Here is a 21,169-nt window from a genome sequence, read left to right on the forward strand (position 1 = left end):
TTGAGCAATGTTATCCTGATCTGGTTTGATAATTAATTAAGGGAATATCAGTCTTAGACAGTGTTGGAGAATGTTGTTCTGGAGTAATAGCAGTTTGAGGACCATAAATGAGTAATTATTTTCTGTTTTAAGATTTTGCTTTTAGGGTCCTGTTTACTAAGCAGCGTTATAGGCATGTTAACGTTTTTAACGCGTGTTAACCATGTGGATTAAAAACTGGTTAAAAGATAGAAAACAGAGAGTAGGGTTAAATGGTCAGCATTCTCAATGGAGAAGGGTAGTTAGTGGGGTTCCCCAGTGGTCTGTGCTGGGACCGCTGCTTTTTAACATATTTATAAATGACCTTGAGATGGGAGTAATTAGTGAGGTAATTAAATTTGTTGATGATACAAAGTTATTCAAAGTCATTAAATTGCAACAGGATTGTGAAAAATTACAAGCGGAACTTACGAGACTGGGAGACTGGGCGTCTAAATGGCAGATGACATTTAATGTGAGCAAGTCCAAGGTGATGCATGTGGGAAAGAGGAACCCAAATTATAGCTACGTCATGCAAGGTTCCACGTTAGGAGTCACGGACCAAGAAAGGGATCTAGGTGTCGTCATTGATGATACGTTGAAACCTTCTGCTCAGTGTGCTGCTGCAGCTAAGAAAGCAAATAGAATGTTAGGTATTATTAGGAAAGGAATGGAAAACAAAAATGAGGATGTTATAATGCCTTTGTATCGCTCCATGGTGCGACCGCACCTCAAATATTGTGTTCAATTCTGGTCGCCAAATCTCAAAAAGTATATAGTGGAATTAGGTGCAGAGAATGGCGATGAATATGATAAAGGGGATGGGACAACTTCTCTATGAGGAAAGGCTAAAGCAGCTACGGCTCTTCAGCTTGGAGAAAAGACAGCTGAGGGGAGATATGATAGAGGTCTATAAAATAATGAGTGGAGTTGAACGGGTAGATGTGAAGTGTCTGTTTACTCTTTCCAAAAATACTAGGACTAGGGGGCATGCGATGAAGCTACAATGTAGTAAATTTAAAATGAATCAGAGAAAGTTTATCTTCACTCAACGTGTAATTAAACTCGTTGCCATAGAATGTGGTAAAGGTGGTTAGCTTAGCGGAGTTTAAAAAAGGTTTGGATGGCTTCCTAAAGGAAAAGTCCACAGACCATTATTAAATGGACTTGGGGAAAATCCACTATTCCTGGGATAAGCAGTATAAAATGTTTTGTACATTTTTGGGATCTTACTGGGTATTTGTGACTTGGATTGGCCACTGTTGGAAACAAGATGCTGGGCTTGATAGACCTTTGGTCTTTCCCAGTATGGCAATACTTATGTACGCGCATTAATCATATACATGCCTACAATACCCCTATAGGTGCCTACATGATTAGCGTTGCATGCTAAGTGTAGGTGCACTAAAAACACTAACGCACCTTAGTAAACAAGGCCTTTAGAGTTTGATTTGGTTTTGGCCAGTATAAGTGATTTTATTTTGCTTTAAGAATTACGCATGTGTAAAATGCACTTAGAAGGCAAGATATTGGTATTTATTAAATAAGCAATCAAATAAAAAATGCTGGCAAGTCATGAATTTTCAAGAAGTTTTGATGATAGAAGGTTGAATAGTCAACTCTTGTTGTGACTCACAGAAATAGCCCCAACTGCTCAGAGAAGGAGCAGGCCTGTAAAATTGTGCTGTATCTTTTTCTACTAATAAAACCAGAACTGTTAGCACTATGCACCGGGGGGGGGGGGGGGGGGGGTAATTTTATAACAGGTCACCTGAGTTAACAGAACCTAGTTGGAATTTATTTGATAACGATAAATAGATGCAGAGATTACAGCTTGACAGAAGCTGCCTCAATTTCAGTCTGCTTGGGAACAGCGTTTAAAGGATGTGCATATTTTATAAACTTTGGGCTGCATTCAGTAAATAACACAAAACAAAAATCGATGCGCAAGGCTCTCTCTAAAATGGGCACTCAAAGATTTATTTATTTATTTTATTTGTTGCATTTGCAGCCCACATTTTCCTACCTATTTGCAGGCTCAATGTGGCTTACATTATTCTGTAATGGTGATCGCCATTTCCGGAATGAGAAATACAGAGTGGTATTGCATTAACGTTCATGAGTGACAGAATAGATTAAGCAGTCAGGTATAGTGAATTCATATTCGGAATGAGAAATAAAGTGGTATTGCGTTAAAGTTCCTTCGTGACACAGTAACTGAGGCAGTGAGAGCCCATGATAGAATTTAGGAATGCCTCTGACCCGCCCATGCTCCTCCCATGGGCTTGCCCCTTTTGGGTTGCACGCTACAGTAGTTAGGCACCCTATTCCAAGTTACTGCCAATTAGCACCCAATTAAATGGCGCTAATTGAATTGTACATCTTGATTTGCAGGCCAAATTTCTGGCGTGACAAAGTAACTGAGGTGGTGAGAGCCCATGATAGAATTTAGGAATGCCTCTGACCCGCCCATGCTGCTCCCATGGCCTTGCCCCTTTTGGGTTGCACGCTACAGTAGTTAGGCACCCAATTCCAAGTTACTGCCAATTAGCACCCAATTAAATGGCGCTAATTGAATTGTACATCTTGATTTGCAGGCCAAATTTCTGGCGTGACAAAGTAACTGAGGTGGTGAGAGCCCATGATAGAATTTAGGAATGCCTCTGACCCGCCCATGCTGCTCCCATGGCCTTGCCCCTTTTGGGTTGCACGCTACAGTAGTTAGGCACCCAATTCCAAGTTACTGCCAATTAGCACCCAATTAAATGGCGCTAATTGAATTGTACATCTTGATTTGCAGGCCAAATTTCTGGCGTGACAAATAGAAATCAAACAAAATAAAACATGGAAAAGAAAATAAGATGATACCTTTTTTATTGGACATAACTTAATACATTTCTTGATTAGCTTTCGAAGGTTGCTCTTCTTCCTCAGATCGGAAATAAGCAAATGTGCTAGCTGACAGTGTATATAAATGAAAACATTCAAGCATTACTATGACAGTCTGACAGGGTGGGAGGAGGGGGGTGGGTAGGAAGTATGCATGGGGACATCAAAGCATATCATTGATATTCTAACAGGATGGGTGTGGATAGGTGAGGGGAGGGTGATCAACAGAGACATACAGCTTTATGGTTTATAATGGGCTAGGAACCCCAGATCCTTGTTAAGTCCTTTCTGTTGGGTGTTAAAATATTCAATCATTCTGACTTCAAAGGTCTTATGTTCTTGTATGGTTTTAAAGTTACCTTTCAGGATTCTCACTGTGAAGTCACTGGTACAGTGTCCTGGTCCTGTAAAATGTTGACCAACAGGCGTGGGAACCCTGCTGGCACCAGTATTGTTCATATGATGTCTATGTAAATTGAATCTTGTCTTAAGCATCTGGCCTGTTTCTCCAATATAGCATCCTTCGTTACATTTTTTACACTGAATGATATATACCACATTGGAAGATGAGCAAGTGAAAGATCCCTTTATGTTGACTATCTTTCCTTTGTGGATGACTTTGGGGTCCTGTGAAATATTTTGGCATAGTTTGCAACTGGATAAATTACAGGGAAGTGTGCCCTTCTGTTCCTTTTCAGTCTGTGATGGAAGTTTACTTCTGATTAGCTTGTGTTTTAAATTGGGTGGCTGTCGGAAGGCCAGTACTGGTGGGGATGGGAATATCTCTTTCAGTAACGAAGGATGCTATATTGGAGAAACAGGCCAGATGCTTAAGACAAGATTCAATTTACATAGACATCATATGAACAATACTGGTGCCAGCAGGGTTCCCACGCCTGTTGGTCAACATTTTACAGGACCAGGACACTGTACCAGTGACTTCACAGTGAGAATCCTGAAAGGTAACTTTAAAACCATACAAGAACGTAAGACCTTTGAAGTCAGAATGATTGAATATTTTAACACCCAACAGAAAGGACTTAACAAGGATCTGGGGTTCCTAGCCCATTATAAACCATAAAGCTGTATGACTCTGTTGATCACCCTCCCCTCACCTATCCACACCCACCCTGTTAGAATATCAATGATATGCTTTGATGTCCCCATGCATACTTCCTACCCACCCCCCTCCTCCCACCCTGTCAGACTGTCATAGTAATGCTTGAATGTTTTCACTTATATACACTGTCAGCTAGCACATTTGCTTATTTCCGATCTGAGGAAGAAGGGCAACCTTCGAAAGCTAATCAAGAAATGTATTAAGTTATGTCCAATAAAAAAGGTATCATCTTATTTTCTTTTCCATGTTTTATTTTGTTTGATTTCTATTGATAACCTTAAGAGTGGACTAACACGGCTACCACACTCCTCTACTTAAGATGGCGTGACAAAGTAACTGAGGTGGTGAGAGCCCATGATAGAATTTAGGAATGCCTCTGACCCACCCATGCTCCTCCCATGGCCTTGCCCCTTTTGGGTTGCACGCTATAGTAGTTAGGCACCCAATTCCAAGTTACTGCCAATTAGCACCCAATTAAATGGTGCTAATTGAATTGTACATCTTGATTTGCAGGCCTAATTTCTGGCACCATATTTAGAAACCAGGGGTTTGTATGTAACTTGCAACACTGCCAGCTCTCCCCTCCGCAGAGCACACTTGCACATGAATCCTGTAAAAGCATCCATCTTCATGTCAAAACACACACTTTTCTGTATGTAAATTCCAGGGTCATTTTACAAAACCCCTTGATAAATGACTCCCTTAGTGTTTGCTCAGCATATGCAAAAAAGATGTTAAATTCTTGTTGCCTGAATAATTTCAAGAGAAGCTATTTCTTATTGTGCAATCAATTTTAACAAAAGTATTTCCAGTTTTTAATGCCAGATCTTGGGGATAGACAATCAGCACCTCAATGATTCTCTGCAAAAGTTGACAACGTCTTCAGATTTCACAGAAACAAGGCATAATGGGGCGTGCTCTGGACTCTTTCTGTGGACTAACGGATCATTGACATGCTTCTAGGAGTTCAAGGAAAACTATGGCACTTAACCAAATAATTCACAAGAGACAAATCCAGGTTTCATAACTTGTGTGACTGATCTTTTGCTTCACCAATTAAGATAGCATGGAATTCGGGAAGTGGTGTTACTGTGATTCATATCTAACAGATAGGACCCAAAGTGTTCTGTGGAACATTCTAAAAATTCAGAGCACCCCAAGGGTTGGAATTGTCACTTCTCTTTAACATTTAAGTGGTGCCCCTTGATGAAGTGATCTGCGGTTTTGGAATGAACTGTCTCCTGTTTGCAGTTAATATCCAGCTCCTGGCCACAGTGTGAAAGAATCTGTTTGCAGCTGTGTCTAATTTATCTGGCCTGCTTGCAGGCCGTGGCAAAGGAGCTCCAGGCTGAAAAACTGAAGTGAAATCCTGGAAAAAAAAAAAAAAAGTGAGCTGCTTTGGATCAACAAGCAAAATAAGGAGCTGGACCTTTTTTCCAAGTATTGATGGGCATTCAAAGCAGCTCGTTTGAAGTCTGGGCTTGTGTCTGGGTTGCCAATGCTCAACAGATGCCCAGATTCCCTGTTTTAAGCAGTTGTTTTTACATACCTAAGATTATATATCAATGGAGTAATTCTATTCAGTGCGACAAAAAGTTGGATTCTTCACTTTTGGGGCTCAAACATAAGTTAACAGTAATTAAGCACCAAGATGGAGGGGGAAAAGAAGCAGGTAGATGTTTATTCTATAATTGAACACCTATGTGTTCTCACACATTACTGCAAAGGGGGTGTTCACATGGGAGGGGCATGAGCATTCCAACTATTTAAGCACACACTTTATTGAATACTGTCAGATGCCAAACTGCTGCATTTAGGTGCTCTCATTTACACCTGTCATACAGCTGATGTAAGCGGTGGCATCTAATTGCTGATTTATGCTAGAATAGAGAGATGCGGTAGCCATATGTTAGTTCACTTTTGAAGGTAATCAATAGAAATATAATAAAATAAAATAAGATGATCCCTTTTTTATTGGGCTAATGATCCTCCACACACCGCCAAGGACACTAAGGTCCTCCCAAGGACTTTCACTAACTACACCCTCTCCAAAAGACATTACACGATGTGATACCCGCAAGCGAGCCTTCTCCGGAGTAGCCCCCACACTCTGGAATGCATTGCCTGAAAGGCTCCGCTTAACACAAGACTATCTCTACTTCAGGAAGCAGGTGAAAGTTGGCTCTTCAACCAAGCCTTTAATGGAGGAAGTAACTAACCGTTAGTCTCACTCACACACACACACAAGGAGTGACACAGGCTGCACATACTGCAGTGGGACATGTTTATCCACTCCTACTCTAGGTGAGATAACATTTAACCATTTCTCTGAATTCATGTGCAACTTTCTTTAAATGAATCGCCTTACTTTCTAACCCTTCCTACTTTCTTATCCTTCTATATGTTACATCTTTGCTTTACCCTTCGCTATCACCTATAATGTTCTATTGTGTATTGTGAAGTGCTGCGTACGACTGGTAGCGCTATGATTTATAGTAGTAGTACTAGTATTGTGTTGACATTGTAAGTAGTATACTATGCCATACTTTACATTGCTTTTGAATACTTTTACTGCTGTAATTGTCTATTGCTCATGCTTGATATATTCTTACCGTACACTGCCTTGAGTGAATTCCTTCAAAAAGGCGGTAAATAAATCCTAATAAATAAATAAATAATAAATGTGAGCCTACATTGCAGGGATGGACACATCCAGCAACCATAGAGCTGGTGGAAAAGCCTGTAACCGTATTTTACAAGCTGACATATAAAATTATAGCATTTTATGCACTGCTCATGTTCTGTCCACACTCTGCCAATGTAGACGCTCACTGGCAAAGCAATGCGCCTTGATGCTCTCTTGTCAATATCAGGGTACAAGACCATATTCTGCATATCCTTCATGTCAATTGATGCGTCCATGGTGAAGAACCAACGGCAGAGATGGTTGATCTTCCCATTTTAAAACAGGACAGTAATTAATTGTCGCCACTTTCTCTAAGATGTGCGACATACTCCTGTCTCCGAGGAGTTTGTTTTCACGCTTGTAGCTAAGGCTATGAAAAGAGCGGCTTTCCAGGTATCCAGAATGACCCAGAATAGGAAGCTATATAATGCCTGTTCTCCACTTCATCCCATGAAATCAAAGCGGCAGCTCCCTTACAGGATCTAGTAAAACATAATAACACTCAGGGACCCTTTTACTAAGCCGCATAAGCGTCTATGTGCGCCCAATGCGTGCCAAAATGGAGTCACCACCAGGCTACCACGCTGCTCTTGAGATAATTTCATTTTTGGCACGCGTCTGATACACGCATCCAAAAAATAAATTTTTATTTTTGAATGCGCGTATTGGTCATGCACCAAGTGGCATATGACGCGCGTAGATCATTACTGCCCGGTTACTGAGCGAGACATTACCGCTATACCCAAAATGGACGCACAGCAATTTTCATTTTGCCGCACGTCCATTTTCGGCAAAAATTCAAAAAGGGCATTTTTTTACAGCTGCGCTGAAAAATGATTCTGCGTGCACCCAAAACACGTGTCTACGCTAGCACAGCTCGCCTTTGTAAAAGGGCCCCTCAATGAGATGAGGCTATTAGATGTCAGCAATGCACAAGTTTGGTTGCACCGGCCCCTTGTTTAGTAAGATATTATAGTAAACTAGTAAAAAAGGCCAGTTTCTGACACAAATGAAACGGGCGCTAGCAAGGTTTTCTTCGGAGTGTGTATGTCTGAGAGAGAGTGTGTGAGAGAGACAGAGACAGTGTGTGTGTATGAGTGTGTGAGAGACAGAGTGTCTATGTGTGTGAGACTGTGTGTGTGTGACAGGGAGAGTGTGATAGACAGGGAGTGTGTCAAAGACAGGTATGTGAGAGACAGTGAGTGAGTGAGTGTGAACCCCCATCCCCCCTCTCGCAGGGCCCCCCTCCCCACCCCCACCTCTCTGGTCTCAGGACCCCCTCCCCACCTCCCTCTCCCCTGCCCCGCCTCCAGCCATCCATGTCCAGCGACCCTTCTCTCCCCCTGCCCCCCTGCAGCTACCCATGTCCAGCGACCCTCCCCTCCCCCCCGGCAAATCAAACCGCCCCTCGCCACCCACAGCTGCCAGTGGTAACGTTGTCTGGCCGCTGCTGCTTCCCCTGTTGAGCAGCAGCGGCCACTACAAAAAGAAAAAAAAAAAAAAGTGATAAATGTTTTTAAACCCAGCCCAAATCATTCGCAAATGCCCGAGTCTTACAACGCAGTCTCTGCAGCCGCTCCTCCTCTCGCCTGTCACGTCACTGCGCTCCTCTGGGGTCTTACTCCAGGGGCAGTGACGTGGAGGCGAGAGGAGAAGTGGCTGCAGAGACTGCATTGTAAGACTCGGGCATTTGCGAATGATTTGGGCTGGGTTTAAAAACATTTATCGCTTCTTTTCTTTTTGTAGCGGCCGCTGCTGCTCAACAGGAGAAGCAGCAGCGGCCGGTCAGCGTTACTACTTGCATCTGCATGTGGCGATGGGGTTTGATGCGCCGGGGGGGGGGTGTTGATGTGCTTCGATTGGAGGGAAGGGGTGTTTGATGTGCCGGGGGGGGGGATTTCTGTAGTTTTTTGATGCGCTGCTCCCTGCCACTTGCTCCGAAGTGGCAGGGAGCGGCGCACTGACAGCTGATTCCCAGGCAGGGGGAGGAGTAGGGAAACGCGTGTTTCCCTACTCCTCCCCCTGCCTGGGAATCAGTGATGTCATCCTGGCTACGGAGCCTAGCTCAGCAACTCCAGGAGCCATGGACACAGGCAGTCCCACATTAGAACTTTGGTGGCGAGAACTATTATATAGGATGAGTTTCGTAAGCCTCCGACATAGCTTGTCAGCTCCTGTCCTACATCTTTTTGCATGAACAACCTTCCTATAAAGGCTGCCAAGTTTTTTTTTCAGCGGTAACACTACTAAGACTCTGAATTACCTGCTTCGTAAAAACATTAAAAATTCACTTCCATTGAATTCTCAAATGGTACTGCTGTGTTTATAAATGTCAACATTGTTGCATCATAGCAAGTTTTCAATCTTGTTGCAACTATATTTTTATGTTTTCTTTAGTTAAGCCCTTTATTATTCAATACTGCACTGTAACAAAGAGTTTGTTTTATTCCTATTTCAAGACATCTAACAAACTCATATAGGAAAAAAAAGCTATCAAAAATTATCCCAGTTGGGGAAAAGAGTGGAAGAGCAGCCTGCAGATTAGGGCAGCAGATAAAGATTCAGAGAAGCCAGGGTTCAAATCCCACCATTGCTCCTCGCAGCCTTAGACAAGTCACCTGTCCTCCATTGCCTCCAGTGCAAAAGTTTATAAAACCTCTGGGACCAGGGAAATACTTGAAAGTAGCTCAACCTGATCTACTACTGAAAGGCCATGAGCTAAAATCCTAAAATTAACAGCCCAAGTCTGATAGTTTGTTATTTACTACTACTACTACTACTACTATTTAACATTTCTAAAGCGCTACTAGGGTTACGCAGCACTGTACAATTTAACACAGAAGGACAGTCCCTGCTCAAAGAGCTTACAATCTAATGGACAAATGTACAGTCAGTCAAGTAGGGGTCAGTCAAATTGGGGCAGTCTAGATTTCTTGAAAGGTATAAAGGTTAGGTGCCGAAAGCAACATTGAAGAGGTGGGCTTTGAGCAGTGATTTGAAGATGGGTAGGGAGGGGGCTTGGCGTAGGGGCTCAGGAAGTTTGTTCCAGGCATAGGGTAAGGCGAGGCAGAATGGGCGGAGCCTGGAGTTGGCGGTGGTGGAGAAGGGTACTGAGAGGAGGGATTTGTCCTGTGAGCGGAGGTTTTGGGCGGGAACGTAAGGGGAGATGAGGGTAGAGAGGTAATGAGGGGCTGCAGATCGAGTGCATTTGTAGGTTAGTAGCCTTGGACAAGTCACCTATCCTCCATTGCCTCCAGTACAAAAGTTTATAAAACCTCTGGGACCAGGGAAATACTTGAAAGTAACTCAACCTGATCTACTACTGAAAGGCCATGAGCTAAAATCCTAAAATAAAAAGCCCAAGTCTGATAGTTTGTTATTTCCCCGATAATATTGAGCAGAAGATTTTATAATCAGCAAGGCACACAGGAAAACTAATAAAAATTATATATTTTTTATGGCAATCATCTTTAGACCAAGGAAACAGCATAAGAACAGAAGTGTTGCCATATTGGAACAGACCGAAGGTCCATCAAGCCCAGTATCCTGTTTTCAACTCCAAATTGGCATGCGTTGGGCGCGCATAGATGCTTACGCAGCTTAGTAAAAGTGCCCCTAAGTGACTTGCCCAAGCCCACAAGGAACAGTAGTGGAATTCGAACCCTGGCTTCCCTGGTTCTCAGCCCAGTGTTCTAGCCACTATTCATAGGGAACGGCCAACTCCTTCCTCACTTGTTGGGGTTCTAAGACTAGGAGCTTCTGTTAGTACACCAATTTCATGTCACCTCCTTTCCCTCTCACAAAAATAAATAAAATAAATAATAATAAAAGCCAGCAAGAACTCCCAAGACAGATTCATTAAGAGACAAACTTGTTATACCAAGTACTAATATCAAGCAAGGAAGACAACAGTGCTAATTAACAGTAGGGCTGACACAGGGAATATTTCACCATTGCAAAGACAGTACAAAAGTTTTGTAACATAAGTACATAAGTAATGCCACACTGGGAAAAGACCAAGGGTCCATCGAGCCCAGCATCCTGTCCACGACAGCGGCCAATCCAGGCCAAGGGCACCTGGCAAGCTTCCCAAACGTACAAACATTCTATATTCCCGGAATTGTGGATTTTTCCCCAAGTCCATTTAGTAGCGGTTTACGGACTTGTCCTTTAGGAAACCGTCTAACCCCCTTTTAAACTCTGCCAAGCTAACTGCCTTCACCACATTCTCCGGCAACGAATTCCAGAGTTTAATTACGCTTTGGGTGAAGAAAGATTTTCTCCGATTTGTTTTAAAATTACTACACTGTAGTTTCATCGCATGCCCCCTAGTCCTAGTATTTTTGGAAAGCATGAACAGACGCTTTACATCCACCTGTTCCACTCCACTCATTATTTTATATACCTCTATCATGTCTCCCCTCAGCCGTCTCTTCTCAGTGCAAACCAAGATAAAAGTCACCAAATAAATGAAGCAGTCACTAGCTGAATTAGTGTTATCATTATAATCAAAGAACATTTCGGGAGGGAGGGAGGAGAGATCAGCCAGGGGACTGCTGAGAGAGGTACTGTTTTAATAGGAAGAAGTAACATCCTCAGGATGCCTTAATTTAGCAGAAATCATACACACATATAATCCCAAGTGGTTTCCCCCCTTCCCAAAATCAATACTGGTGAATTATATTGGGCTCAGTGACTGCTTGGTGAAACGCAGATATGTATATTTCTAAAATCTCAGCCATACACTTGTAGGTTGTCGTGTTCACCACACTGATATTTTAGATGTTAACAATTGCAAAATGGGTACATGTAGCCAGCACATACATGTCCATTCCTTCACACATGTTAGAAAAGGCCCTGTGTCAGCAGATCCTTTCCTAAAATACTAGTGGAAAATAACGCATCTCAGTTCCAATTTGTGCGTTCTTTCTAAGTCTGCTTTACAGGCTTTATGAAAAATAAATTTTTTTGTTTCAAAACAAATTCAATAAGATATATCCCCAATTGTCCATAGTAGAACAACCAGGGCTTTCTTTGAGGGGGTACTTGGGGGTACTGAGTATCGGTATCTTTTCCATTGTCTGCTAAAATTGACCCATGGTCCCCAAGTTTTAATGAAAGATCTCAGGCTCTACACACCAATTCTGCCTTGTCATAGATTCTGTGACTGGTTGCAGGGGGCCTGGCTATTGTGGGGTAGGTCCCTCAGTGATCACCCCACCCCTGAAGGATTGCTTGGCATTTGAGTACCGGCACTTTTTTCACTAGAAAAAAATGCACTGAGAACAATTCAAATAATCTTGTTCCAACTAGTGAACTTTTAATGAGATTAGAGATAGGGGTGTCAATTGATCAACCTGATTAACTCAATAGCCCCTTTAAATTTGATTGAAAAATCTGTGTCAAGGGGATTCCTGCCTGAAATACCATATTCACATACCTAGGACAGAAATCTGGCTTTTTAGAATACAGACCTATCCTCAAACAACATTTCCCACAAGGTTAGCTAAAAGGAGGTGCATATACATTCTAGGAAGTGAAGACCCTTCATTTTTTGTACTTTTCTTTCAAGTCAATTTCACTTCCATTAGCTGATGAAAGTTAAATAAAGATTGAAGCCCTGAGAGGTCACCACGCCTTCAGGATTCCAAATAAAATCACCTTTTTTCTCCCCAGCAAGAAATGGCACAAGACAGCCTTAAATTTGAGTCATTATACAATGTGCATAAACACCCAATAAAATTGATAATGCTTTATGTAGTCAGTGTAACTATTTAAAGGGAGGGATCACCCTTCCTTTCAAATGGATTTTATTCTGTAAAGAAACCGAAAAGGATAAAAACATTTTTTGGCTTTACCATAGGCATCTTGCTAAGCCACTTAGTTAAATCAGAAAATACAGGCCTACAGAGAGAAGCCACCTGCTTAGAGGGCTGTGTTCTCCTGTTGAATGCATGTGTGCAGCACCCTTGCAAGCATGTTGCGTTCATGTGGCTCGCCTGTATTTCTGTATTGCAAAGGACTGAAATACAAAACAACTTACGCATCCGGCTTCTCCTACATAAGCGCACAACTGTGGAATGGGCTCCCAAAAGCTGTGAAAACAATCCACGACCACTTGAACTTCAGGAAATCACTAAAAACCAACCTCTTCAAAAAGGCCTACCCCAAGGACCCCACGTAACCCTCTTCACCTACCAACACAGCATGACTATGATCGAACAGGACAACACGCAATCTTCATCCATTCCGACCCTCCACTTATACCTCATACGATCACTACACAACCTTGTATCTGTTATCCACCGACTGGGCAAACGCCTTTGACGGTACTATCTAAGCCACATTGAGCCTGCAAATAGGTGAGGAAATGTGGGGTACAAATGCAACAAATAAAATAAATAAATAAATACTGACTGTGCCATCAAAATTGACCTCTTATGACAGTAAAAGGTTGCAGACTCTAAAAGGCACATAGGCAAGAGAAACTTTGAACAAGTTGGACAGATTTTCTTCTCATTTCAACTTTAACAAAAACAGACTGTATAGCACCATGGTAAATTTTCCCTACATATTTGGGCCTAATCAGTGCACATTAGGAGTCATTATACTGCCAGATGGATTGAAGTGCTTTTTTTAAGATGTTGAAAGACAACCACAAAAAGTAACACCCCTTGACATGAAGTTCTAAAAGGATAGGATCCAGCAAATTATGATATCAGGAAGGCTGAGTAGTAGTAGTACTAAGTGTATCTCTGGAAGATATCATACTAATCCAGCAACTACATTTCATGTGACAAAACTACTAATTTAAGAGGCCTATTCCATCGTCATTTGGTCAACCATCTGCCTCTTGCTATCCTGTTAAGTATTTCTTTACTCCACTGGTTCCACAATTTGGTCCTCCAAAACACCAAAATATGCTAATTAACTAGTTTATTAGATCAAATATATGCAATCACATGCCATGAATTTTCATTCTTGGGGATTCTCAGGGACCTCTATGCTACTCCAAAAGAACTTCAAATGCCTAAGAGGCCGTCTTGTTTGTGTCATCAATCCTGCTTCATAGGATCTCTTCAAAAGTTCCTCAGCTGTAGCATTGCAGTACCTTTTACCCCTTCTCCTAAAATCTGCAAATCATTGGCCCCCTTACCATCAAATCAGGGTCTCTCTCCATCTCCAAGCCAGCATCCATGAGGTTGCGTTCAAACTCTTCCCTCTGGGCCCGTTTCTCTTCCTCCAGGGCATCATGATGACTGAGTTCAATCACTACTGCCTCGGGCTGGTGGTTTTGATGGTTCTGACTCTGGTGGTTCTGGTGGCTTTGATGCTGGGACTCCCCTGGAAGTTGCTGCTCTGGGTGGTTTTTGGCCAGTTCATCAGAGTCTACTGAGTTCCCATTGGATACAATGGCCGCGGTGATCGGGCGCTGACGGGCAGCCTCTGGAGAATCAGTGTGATGTGAAGGGCGTTTTCTATAATGGTAGACTAAGACATAATCCACTTTCCTCTTCCCATCACTGAAGTTCAGACCACTTATTCTGTTCCTCTGATTCCCATCCACATAATTATTAATAACCTGAAATATAAGGAGCATGGAATGTAACTAAGATAATTGCTTAAAATAAGAAAAATGAGAGTTTAGCTCATCCCAAATTTGTCATCCACCCTTGCATCATGGAACTTTTCTGATTTATGGATGGATTTCTGAAAGCGTCTGTACTGCAGGACTGTACTAGTTACAGAAATATTCATCTGAAAGAAAACTGGATTCTTTCCAGGCTATCACACCTTGTATTGGGCCAGTACGAGAATAAACTAAAGACGCTGTTATTATGTGGCTCATTTACTGAGCAACAGGCCTCCTGTACCAGTTTAATATAGGGGTCCTTTTACTAAGGTGCGCTGAAAAATGGCCTGCGGTAATGTAGACGCGTGTTTTGGGCGCACCAGAATTATTTTTCACTGCACCTACAAAAAATGCCCTTTTTAAAAATCTTTTGCCAAAAATGGACGTGCGGCAAAATGAAAATTGTCTCGTGTCCATTTTGGGTCTGAGACCTTACCGCAAGCCATTGACCTAATGGTAAAGTCTCATATGGTAACCGGGTGGTAATGGTCTACGCACGTTAAATGCCACTTGACGCTCGTAGCCATCATGCATCAGAAAATAAAAAATATTTTGCGGACGCGTGCCAAAATTGAAAATACCGCAAAGGCCATGCGGTAACCGAGCAGTAACTCCAATTTGGCGCACATTGGGCATGCGTTGACGCCTACGTGGCTTAGTAAAAGGGCACCATAGATATGTGGAGTGCGTAGGCCAATTGGAGGGGGGGTGGGGTGGGGGTCAATACACCACGGTTCTGATTTCAAGTGTCATTCTGAAACAGTGTGAACATATCCATGTACTGAGATCCTAGAATCTTTACAGTTATGATTTGATGTTCTTTTTTTTTGAAGAGAGGAGGATAGATTTAGGATCTTCACCCAATAATTTGCCAATCATGGTTCAAGCAGCTCTAAAACAACATTGAAAACGCTAACCTATCTCTCGATAAACACACTAAGGATCAGATGCACTAAGCATTTTTTCTTATAGACACATATGGGGAAAACCCTTGAGTACATCAGACCTAGTTTGCTTTTACATAGGGTCTGAACTGATTAAAATAAAACAAAAAAATATTGTTACTAGGTACTACTTTGCCACATTTGTCTTATAGCACATGTAGAAATTAAAAGCAGATTAAATCAATCATTGCAAACTGGAATTATTTTTCTCCTACAATAACCAACCAGTCAGATTTCTGCAACCTTAATAGTTTCCAAATTTAAAGCAATTGCAAAAATGCTATTAGTAATGGTTAATAAAAATCCAATAATTTTAAACCTTAATGCAATGATAGTTTGCTTTGTTATTTATATATATATATTTTTTTGCAACATGGTGAACTTTTTACTCACCGGAAGCCCTTGAAGATCTTCTGGATCCATTTGTGTGCTGGAAATACTAAAAAATTTTCCCTTCCCAGTGATTTACTAGAAGAAATCAACAGGTATCTCTGCGAATGTCATCCTCTTGACTTACAACGGTTGTAAACCACCGAAATAAAATCCATTGAGCTCCAGCTAGAAAGAGACCCTCAAACTCATGCTGAACTTTGTGACAAGGAGGAGGAGGAGGGTGGAAAGACAACGTTCAGGAGAGATGTTTTTGTGTTTGTGATTTCTTAGTAAATCTGGGCGCTGTTCTCTCATTACCTAGGTACCTAATCGTCCCCACTAGTGGGGGTCACCATGGCAACAGGCCCGGTGGCATAGCTTCTCTCCTGGCACCAGGGGGAAAGACACATTCTCTCTCTCTCTCGGCACATCTTTCTCTCTCTTCTCTCTCTCTCGGCACAGAAGCCCAGATATTGGTTCAAGCTTTCCTTCTGCTTCAACAAAGAAGGGAGGTAGGAAGGAGAGGGGTATATGTGGGATCTTATAGCTTTCAAAGGAATCGAAAATTACATTATGACATTAACAATGGCTTGCAGTTCAAAGCTGCGGTACTAGCAACATTGTTATTCATGTCTAATTCAACTGGGAATCTAGAAAATGTTTTCCTTTTTTTTTTTTTTTTTTTTCACATTTCATCCCTGAAGCAGAGCACAGAAAGAACTGGAGCAATACAGCCACCAATCTTCATACTCACTGAAGTTTAAGAATTTGGGAAGCCCAACTGAGTATTGTAGAGTGTCTCTCAGGTAATTTTACTCATATCTAGAAGACTCAAGGGTCAGTTTTCAGCTGGCACAGTCAGCAGTTGTACGCTGGCTCCGGCATTTATTCTTAATCCATATACTCAAGTGTCGCTATCCACATAGGCAGTGGTGCTGAATATTCATATACAGTGGTGTTCTACAATGGCAGGTCTGCGCAAAGCTGCCATTATACAATTTGCGTTCAACTCAACGCACATCATCCTGGTGCCATTTATTGAATTTACCCATAACGGGGAAGATTCTATATATGGTGCCTAAAAACAATCAGTATGGAAATCAGTGTTGACTAAGTATATTCTATAAATGGTGCATAGAATACGCTTAGTTGATATCTCAGTGCCTTATAACTACACACCTACATTTACACCAAAACAAATGTAGCATAAATCCCGGTGCATAGATTTCTATGCACTGGGCCAAATTATATAACTGCGTGTGTAAATTTCAGAATGCCCGCAAAATGCCCATTTCCCTGCCTATAACTAAGCCTCGTTTTGCCTGCATCCAATAAAAGTTAGGCGCACTGTATTACAGAATGCGTTTGGAAAGTTGTGTGCATAAATTCTAATTATTGCCAATTAGTGCTCATTATTGCTTATTATGAGCTGTTATCAACGCTAATTAGCTTAAGCCAATTAAAGTTATGCGCGCTGTTATAGAATACACTTGGATTTTGGTGTGGATCTCTAGGCACACTGTATAGAATCCAGGGGAATGTGGTGATCTTTACAGTCAAGCTTAAGGTATTCTTAAGTTGACTCAGTAAATTATCTCATTCTACAAACAAGCCAGTTCTTTCCAAGACAAATTTCTGTTCTTGGAATTGTGCACCAAAAAAATCAGTGAGATACAGTTGGACACTTACGGAATTATGAGCATCCACACACGAGGAGTCGAAAGCCCCATTGATTCGGCTGAGTTTCACAGCTGGCAGGTACTGCATTTCTGCGAAGCATTCATGAGATGAAGAATTCTTCGTGGCTTCTGGTTGCTGTCGTTTTGGGGCATGAGAGGGGGCTAATGAAATAGAGAAAGCTAGAGATCATATTCAGACCCTTAATTCCCCATTCCTCTCAACCCACCTACAGTCCTGAAAAGACTTTATTTGAAGGCACTTCACCATTGCAGGTCCCTTTGCCACTAGAATTTAACCTACTGTTCCGGGGCAAAGGGAGCATGAAAATGAAGAGCCAACAGGTGCGTGGCACCCCCCCCCCCCCCCAGCGGTGTGCACCCGGGGCGGACCGCCCCCCCCCCCCCCTTGGTACACCACTGGCAAATCAATCTCATTCATATTCATTGTGGATATCTTGAAAACTTGACTGGCAAGATTGGAAAACACTGTTCTGGAGGATAGTGGAGTGGGGTGGAGAGGAAAGAAGAGGAGAAAGAGAGGTCAAAGATGTTGCAATCCACTGGGTAGAGGGAAGGAAGGAGAAAATTATCGAAGTTGGAGAGGAAAAGGAGGTTGGATGGTGCCAGTGACACGGGGGGGGGGGGGGGGAAGAGGAGGGAGAAGGCATCCCCACCCAACCATGTCCACCAAGGTGACATAGCTCCAGGGAAGGCATTAAGGAGACCCCAAGCCTGCCTCAAACTAAAGAAGGCATAGCCCAAGGAGGGGGAAGGGGGCTTTTGGCCCCCCCCTACCCAGTTTCTGCCCTGGACCCCTGCATATCTAATACTAGCCCTAGTCAGCTCAAGATCTGCTCCAGAGTGGAGATTATCTTGGTCTGTCTTTAAAGGGTGGATTTATAGCCAGTAGGCTGGAGGAGAGCAGTTGCTGCTTAAAGATAGCAATCCTTTTATTTATTTGTTTGTTTGTTTGCTGCATTTGTATCCCACATTTTCCCACCTCTTTGCAGGCTCAATGTGGCTTACGTTATGCCGTAACGGCGATCACCATTTCCGGAATGAGAAATACAAAGTAGTGTTACATTAAAGATCATAAATGTTAAAGTAAATTATAAAGTAAGTTGGATAAACAGTACATTTCAGGCATAAGAGATAAGGGGGTAATGCATTAATGTTCATTGGTGACAAATTGATTGATGCAATCAGGTGTAGAGAATTCAGTTTTATCTGGTTCTGATATTTTGATGTTAGGTCATTTATGATGGCTCATTATTGTATGTCTTCTTGCACACATTTTCCTGCTTGCAGCACGTCTACAGCTTAATCAGGTACCAACAAAGGGCAAGTCTCAGGGAGGGAGCATCTCTCAAGAGTGGCACTCTTGGCTCTCAGCCAGTTCTCCGATAGTAATATTTGTATGTTTTGGAATTTTTATTTGTGGGTGGGTTGCACTTCTCATAGCCGTAACGTGTTGCAAGGGTTCATCTGTGCTTACGACAAGTAAGTAATCAGTTGTGTGTGGTATTTATTTTTTTAATAATGTTCTGGAGGGAGCATGTCAGTGGTAGAGAATGGGTGTGGACGTGCTATCTAGCTAGTGTGTTCCAATCACTGGTTAGCGTGTCCATAACACACGAGCTCTTAGCGGCTCCTAAGTAGGATGCAGTAAGTGCTCCCCGTCAATGTTTTCAGGTTATGCCAATTGCAACATTGATACATGACGTGAAAGAGAAATACCAGAAATTGCCCTACTTTCTGGGTGCACTCAAAATGGGCTTAGCACGCGGGAAAGTCCTGCATTAGCATGCGCTTAAGGCCATTTACTAACACAGTTTAGTAGACACGCCCCTTTGGGTGCCTCTAAATCGGTGTAAAACCCAAAGGAGAAATTTTATCCCGTACAAGTATATTCCTTTCATAAAATGTGCAATACAAGGTCTACCCAAGCTATGCCTCTACCATGCCCCACTCCAATGCTACTATTTACGCATGGAGATGCTTCTTAGATAGGGACATTTATTTCCTGGAACAACAAAGCTCATATTTCTCTGATCCTAGCTGAGCTGAACTGGCTACCAGTTTCTGCAAGAAATCGAGTTGAAGTTGTCGTGTTTCGTCTACAAGGTTCTTCACACGGGTATCCCTAAATATCTCTCCGATCTTTGCAAACAAGGGTATCAATGCTTGCTTCACTCTTCTCAACCAAGTTTGCTTCAACCCCCCCTCTCTCAGCTCACTCAAACTGACTCCCACTAGGAATAGAACTTTTTTCTGGAACTCCGAAATGAGCAGCACTATAGTTTATGTTGGCTTTGGTAAAGCCTTCAGACCTAGCTTTTTGTAATTAGTTTTCCTTGGTTGTAATGCTTTTTTTGATACATTGTATCAATGTGTTATGCCTTTGCTGTTTCATTGTAAAGGTGCAACAATTTTATTGATGAAAACACATAACAAATACAACCATCATCTGTAAACATACAGAAATAAGGGAAAAGTAAGTAAGCACACGTTAACAGCAGTACGATATCCGTCATCAAACTATGAACAATCCATATCTCCCTACCCAACACCTTCCTATCTTCAACGAGAAGACCTCGCTGTATTAAGTAGTTTATCGAATGAATGAATAAATCAAATCAATGACTTTGCCACCCACATATGCCCCTTTTTGTCCTTGCCAAGGGTGGAACAGGGTTAATTAGACCAGCGTTTTGGATTTGGAACACCAGCTCCACGATTTCAGAGATCTACAATTTTGTGATAAAGAAATAAAAGAATTACTGAGCAGAGGCATCACCTTTTCTTTTCTTTGAATTTATGTCCCTTTAAAGTAGACTAGCTCCACAACGACACTATTTATGAGCAGAGGCGAGAAAGAGACTGATGGGAAATCTCTCACCCTCCCTCCAGACATAATTTCCAGTGTACAGTAAGAACATCAATGTTAACACTGGCCTCTGCAGAATATTATTTCACTGTGTTGCACTTGATATGTAACTGTCTTTCACAGCCCTGCAGCCCACTGGTATCCCCCTGGGCCTTCTAGCAGAATATCTGAAGAGAGGTTAGGTGATTCCTAATGAGACCTGACACTTCATTTATTCATTCTTTGATATTTCCCTTGTGGCTTTATTATCATCCCCTTCAGAAGAGACTCCAGGATAAAACTTTACTGGGATCAACAGGCATCTGGACTGTTGAAGACATAATATTCATGCATGATCAGAAACTGAAGTCCCAGTGGTACAGGGCATTTTTGATTTCTGATTGTAGAAAACGGCTCTGCACGCCGATCACAATCCTAATAGCAATCAGAGGGTCACATGGTTATATTAAGGACGTAGCTACAGGTAGGCCTGGGTGGGCACAGACCCACCCATTCTTAGCTCAGGCCCACCCAGCAGCACCACCTCACTCCTCTCTCCCTCGCCACTCTGCCAGTGACACAGTATCTGCCCCTCCCTGCTGTACCTCAGAGGTGTCCTCAGTAGCCACAACTCATTTTGGCTGCCTGCACTGGTCCCTCTGCTTAAATTACATTTGCTGAAGCTGTGCTCACTGTCTATATATCTGCACTTGGCCCCTCAACTATATGGTCAGGTGTATTGTAGGAAAGCATTAGTATCGTAGCTATGTTATTTGAATTTTTTTATTGCTTGCTTATTAGATATTTCATTGATATTATGCTAGACAGATAGAGAGGGTAATACAGCATACACAAGAAATGTACAAACAAAAAAAGCAACACTGGGCCTTCAAGACTGAGACAACACTGGGCCTTGACAGATGATCCGACACGGGCCTTGTTTCGGCGTTAAACAAACGCCT

At 42.3% G+C, this 21,169-nt stretch overlaps 1 protein-coding gene across 1 annotated transcript in view; it reads right to left on the bottom strand.

Annotated features, from left to right (window-relative positions):
* Positions 1-21,169, bottom strand: part of ANO2 (anoctamin 2) — a 242,727-nt gene that overhangs the window by 217,819 nt on the left and 3,739 nt on the right. The window contains 2 exon segments of the mRNA XM_030215259.1: positions 13,870-14,295; positions 17,352-17,503. Coding sequence (XP_030071119.1) covers positions 13,870-14,295; positions 17,352-17,503 — 578 coding nt within the window.

This window comes from Microcaecilia unicolor, chromosome 9, assembly GCF_901765095.1.
Source record: "Microcaecilia unicolor chromosome 9, aMicUni1.1, whole genome shotgun sequence".
Classification (NCBI taxonomy): Eukaryota; Metazoa; Chordata; class Amphibia; order Gymnophiona; family Siphonopidae; genus Microcaecilia; species Microcaecilia unicolor.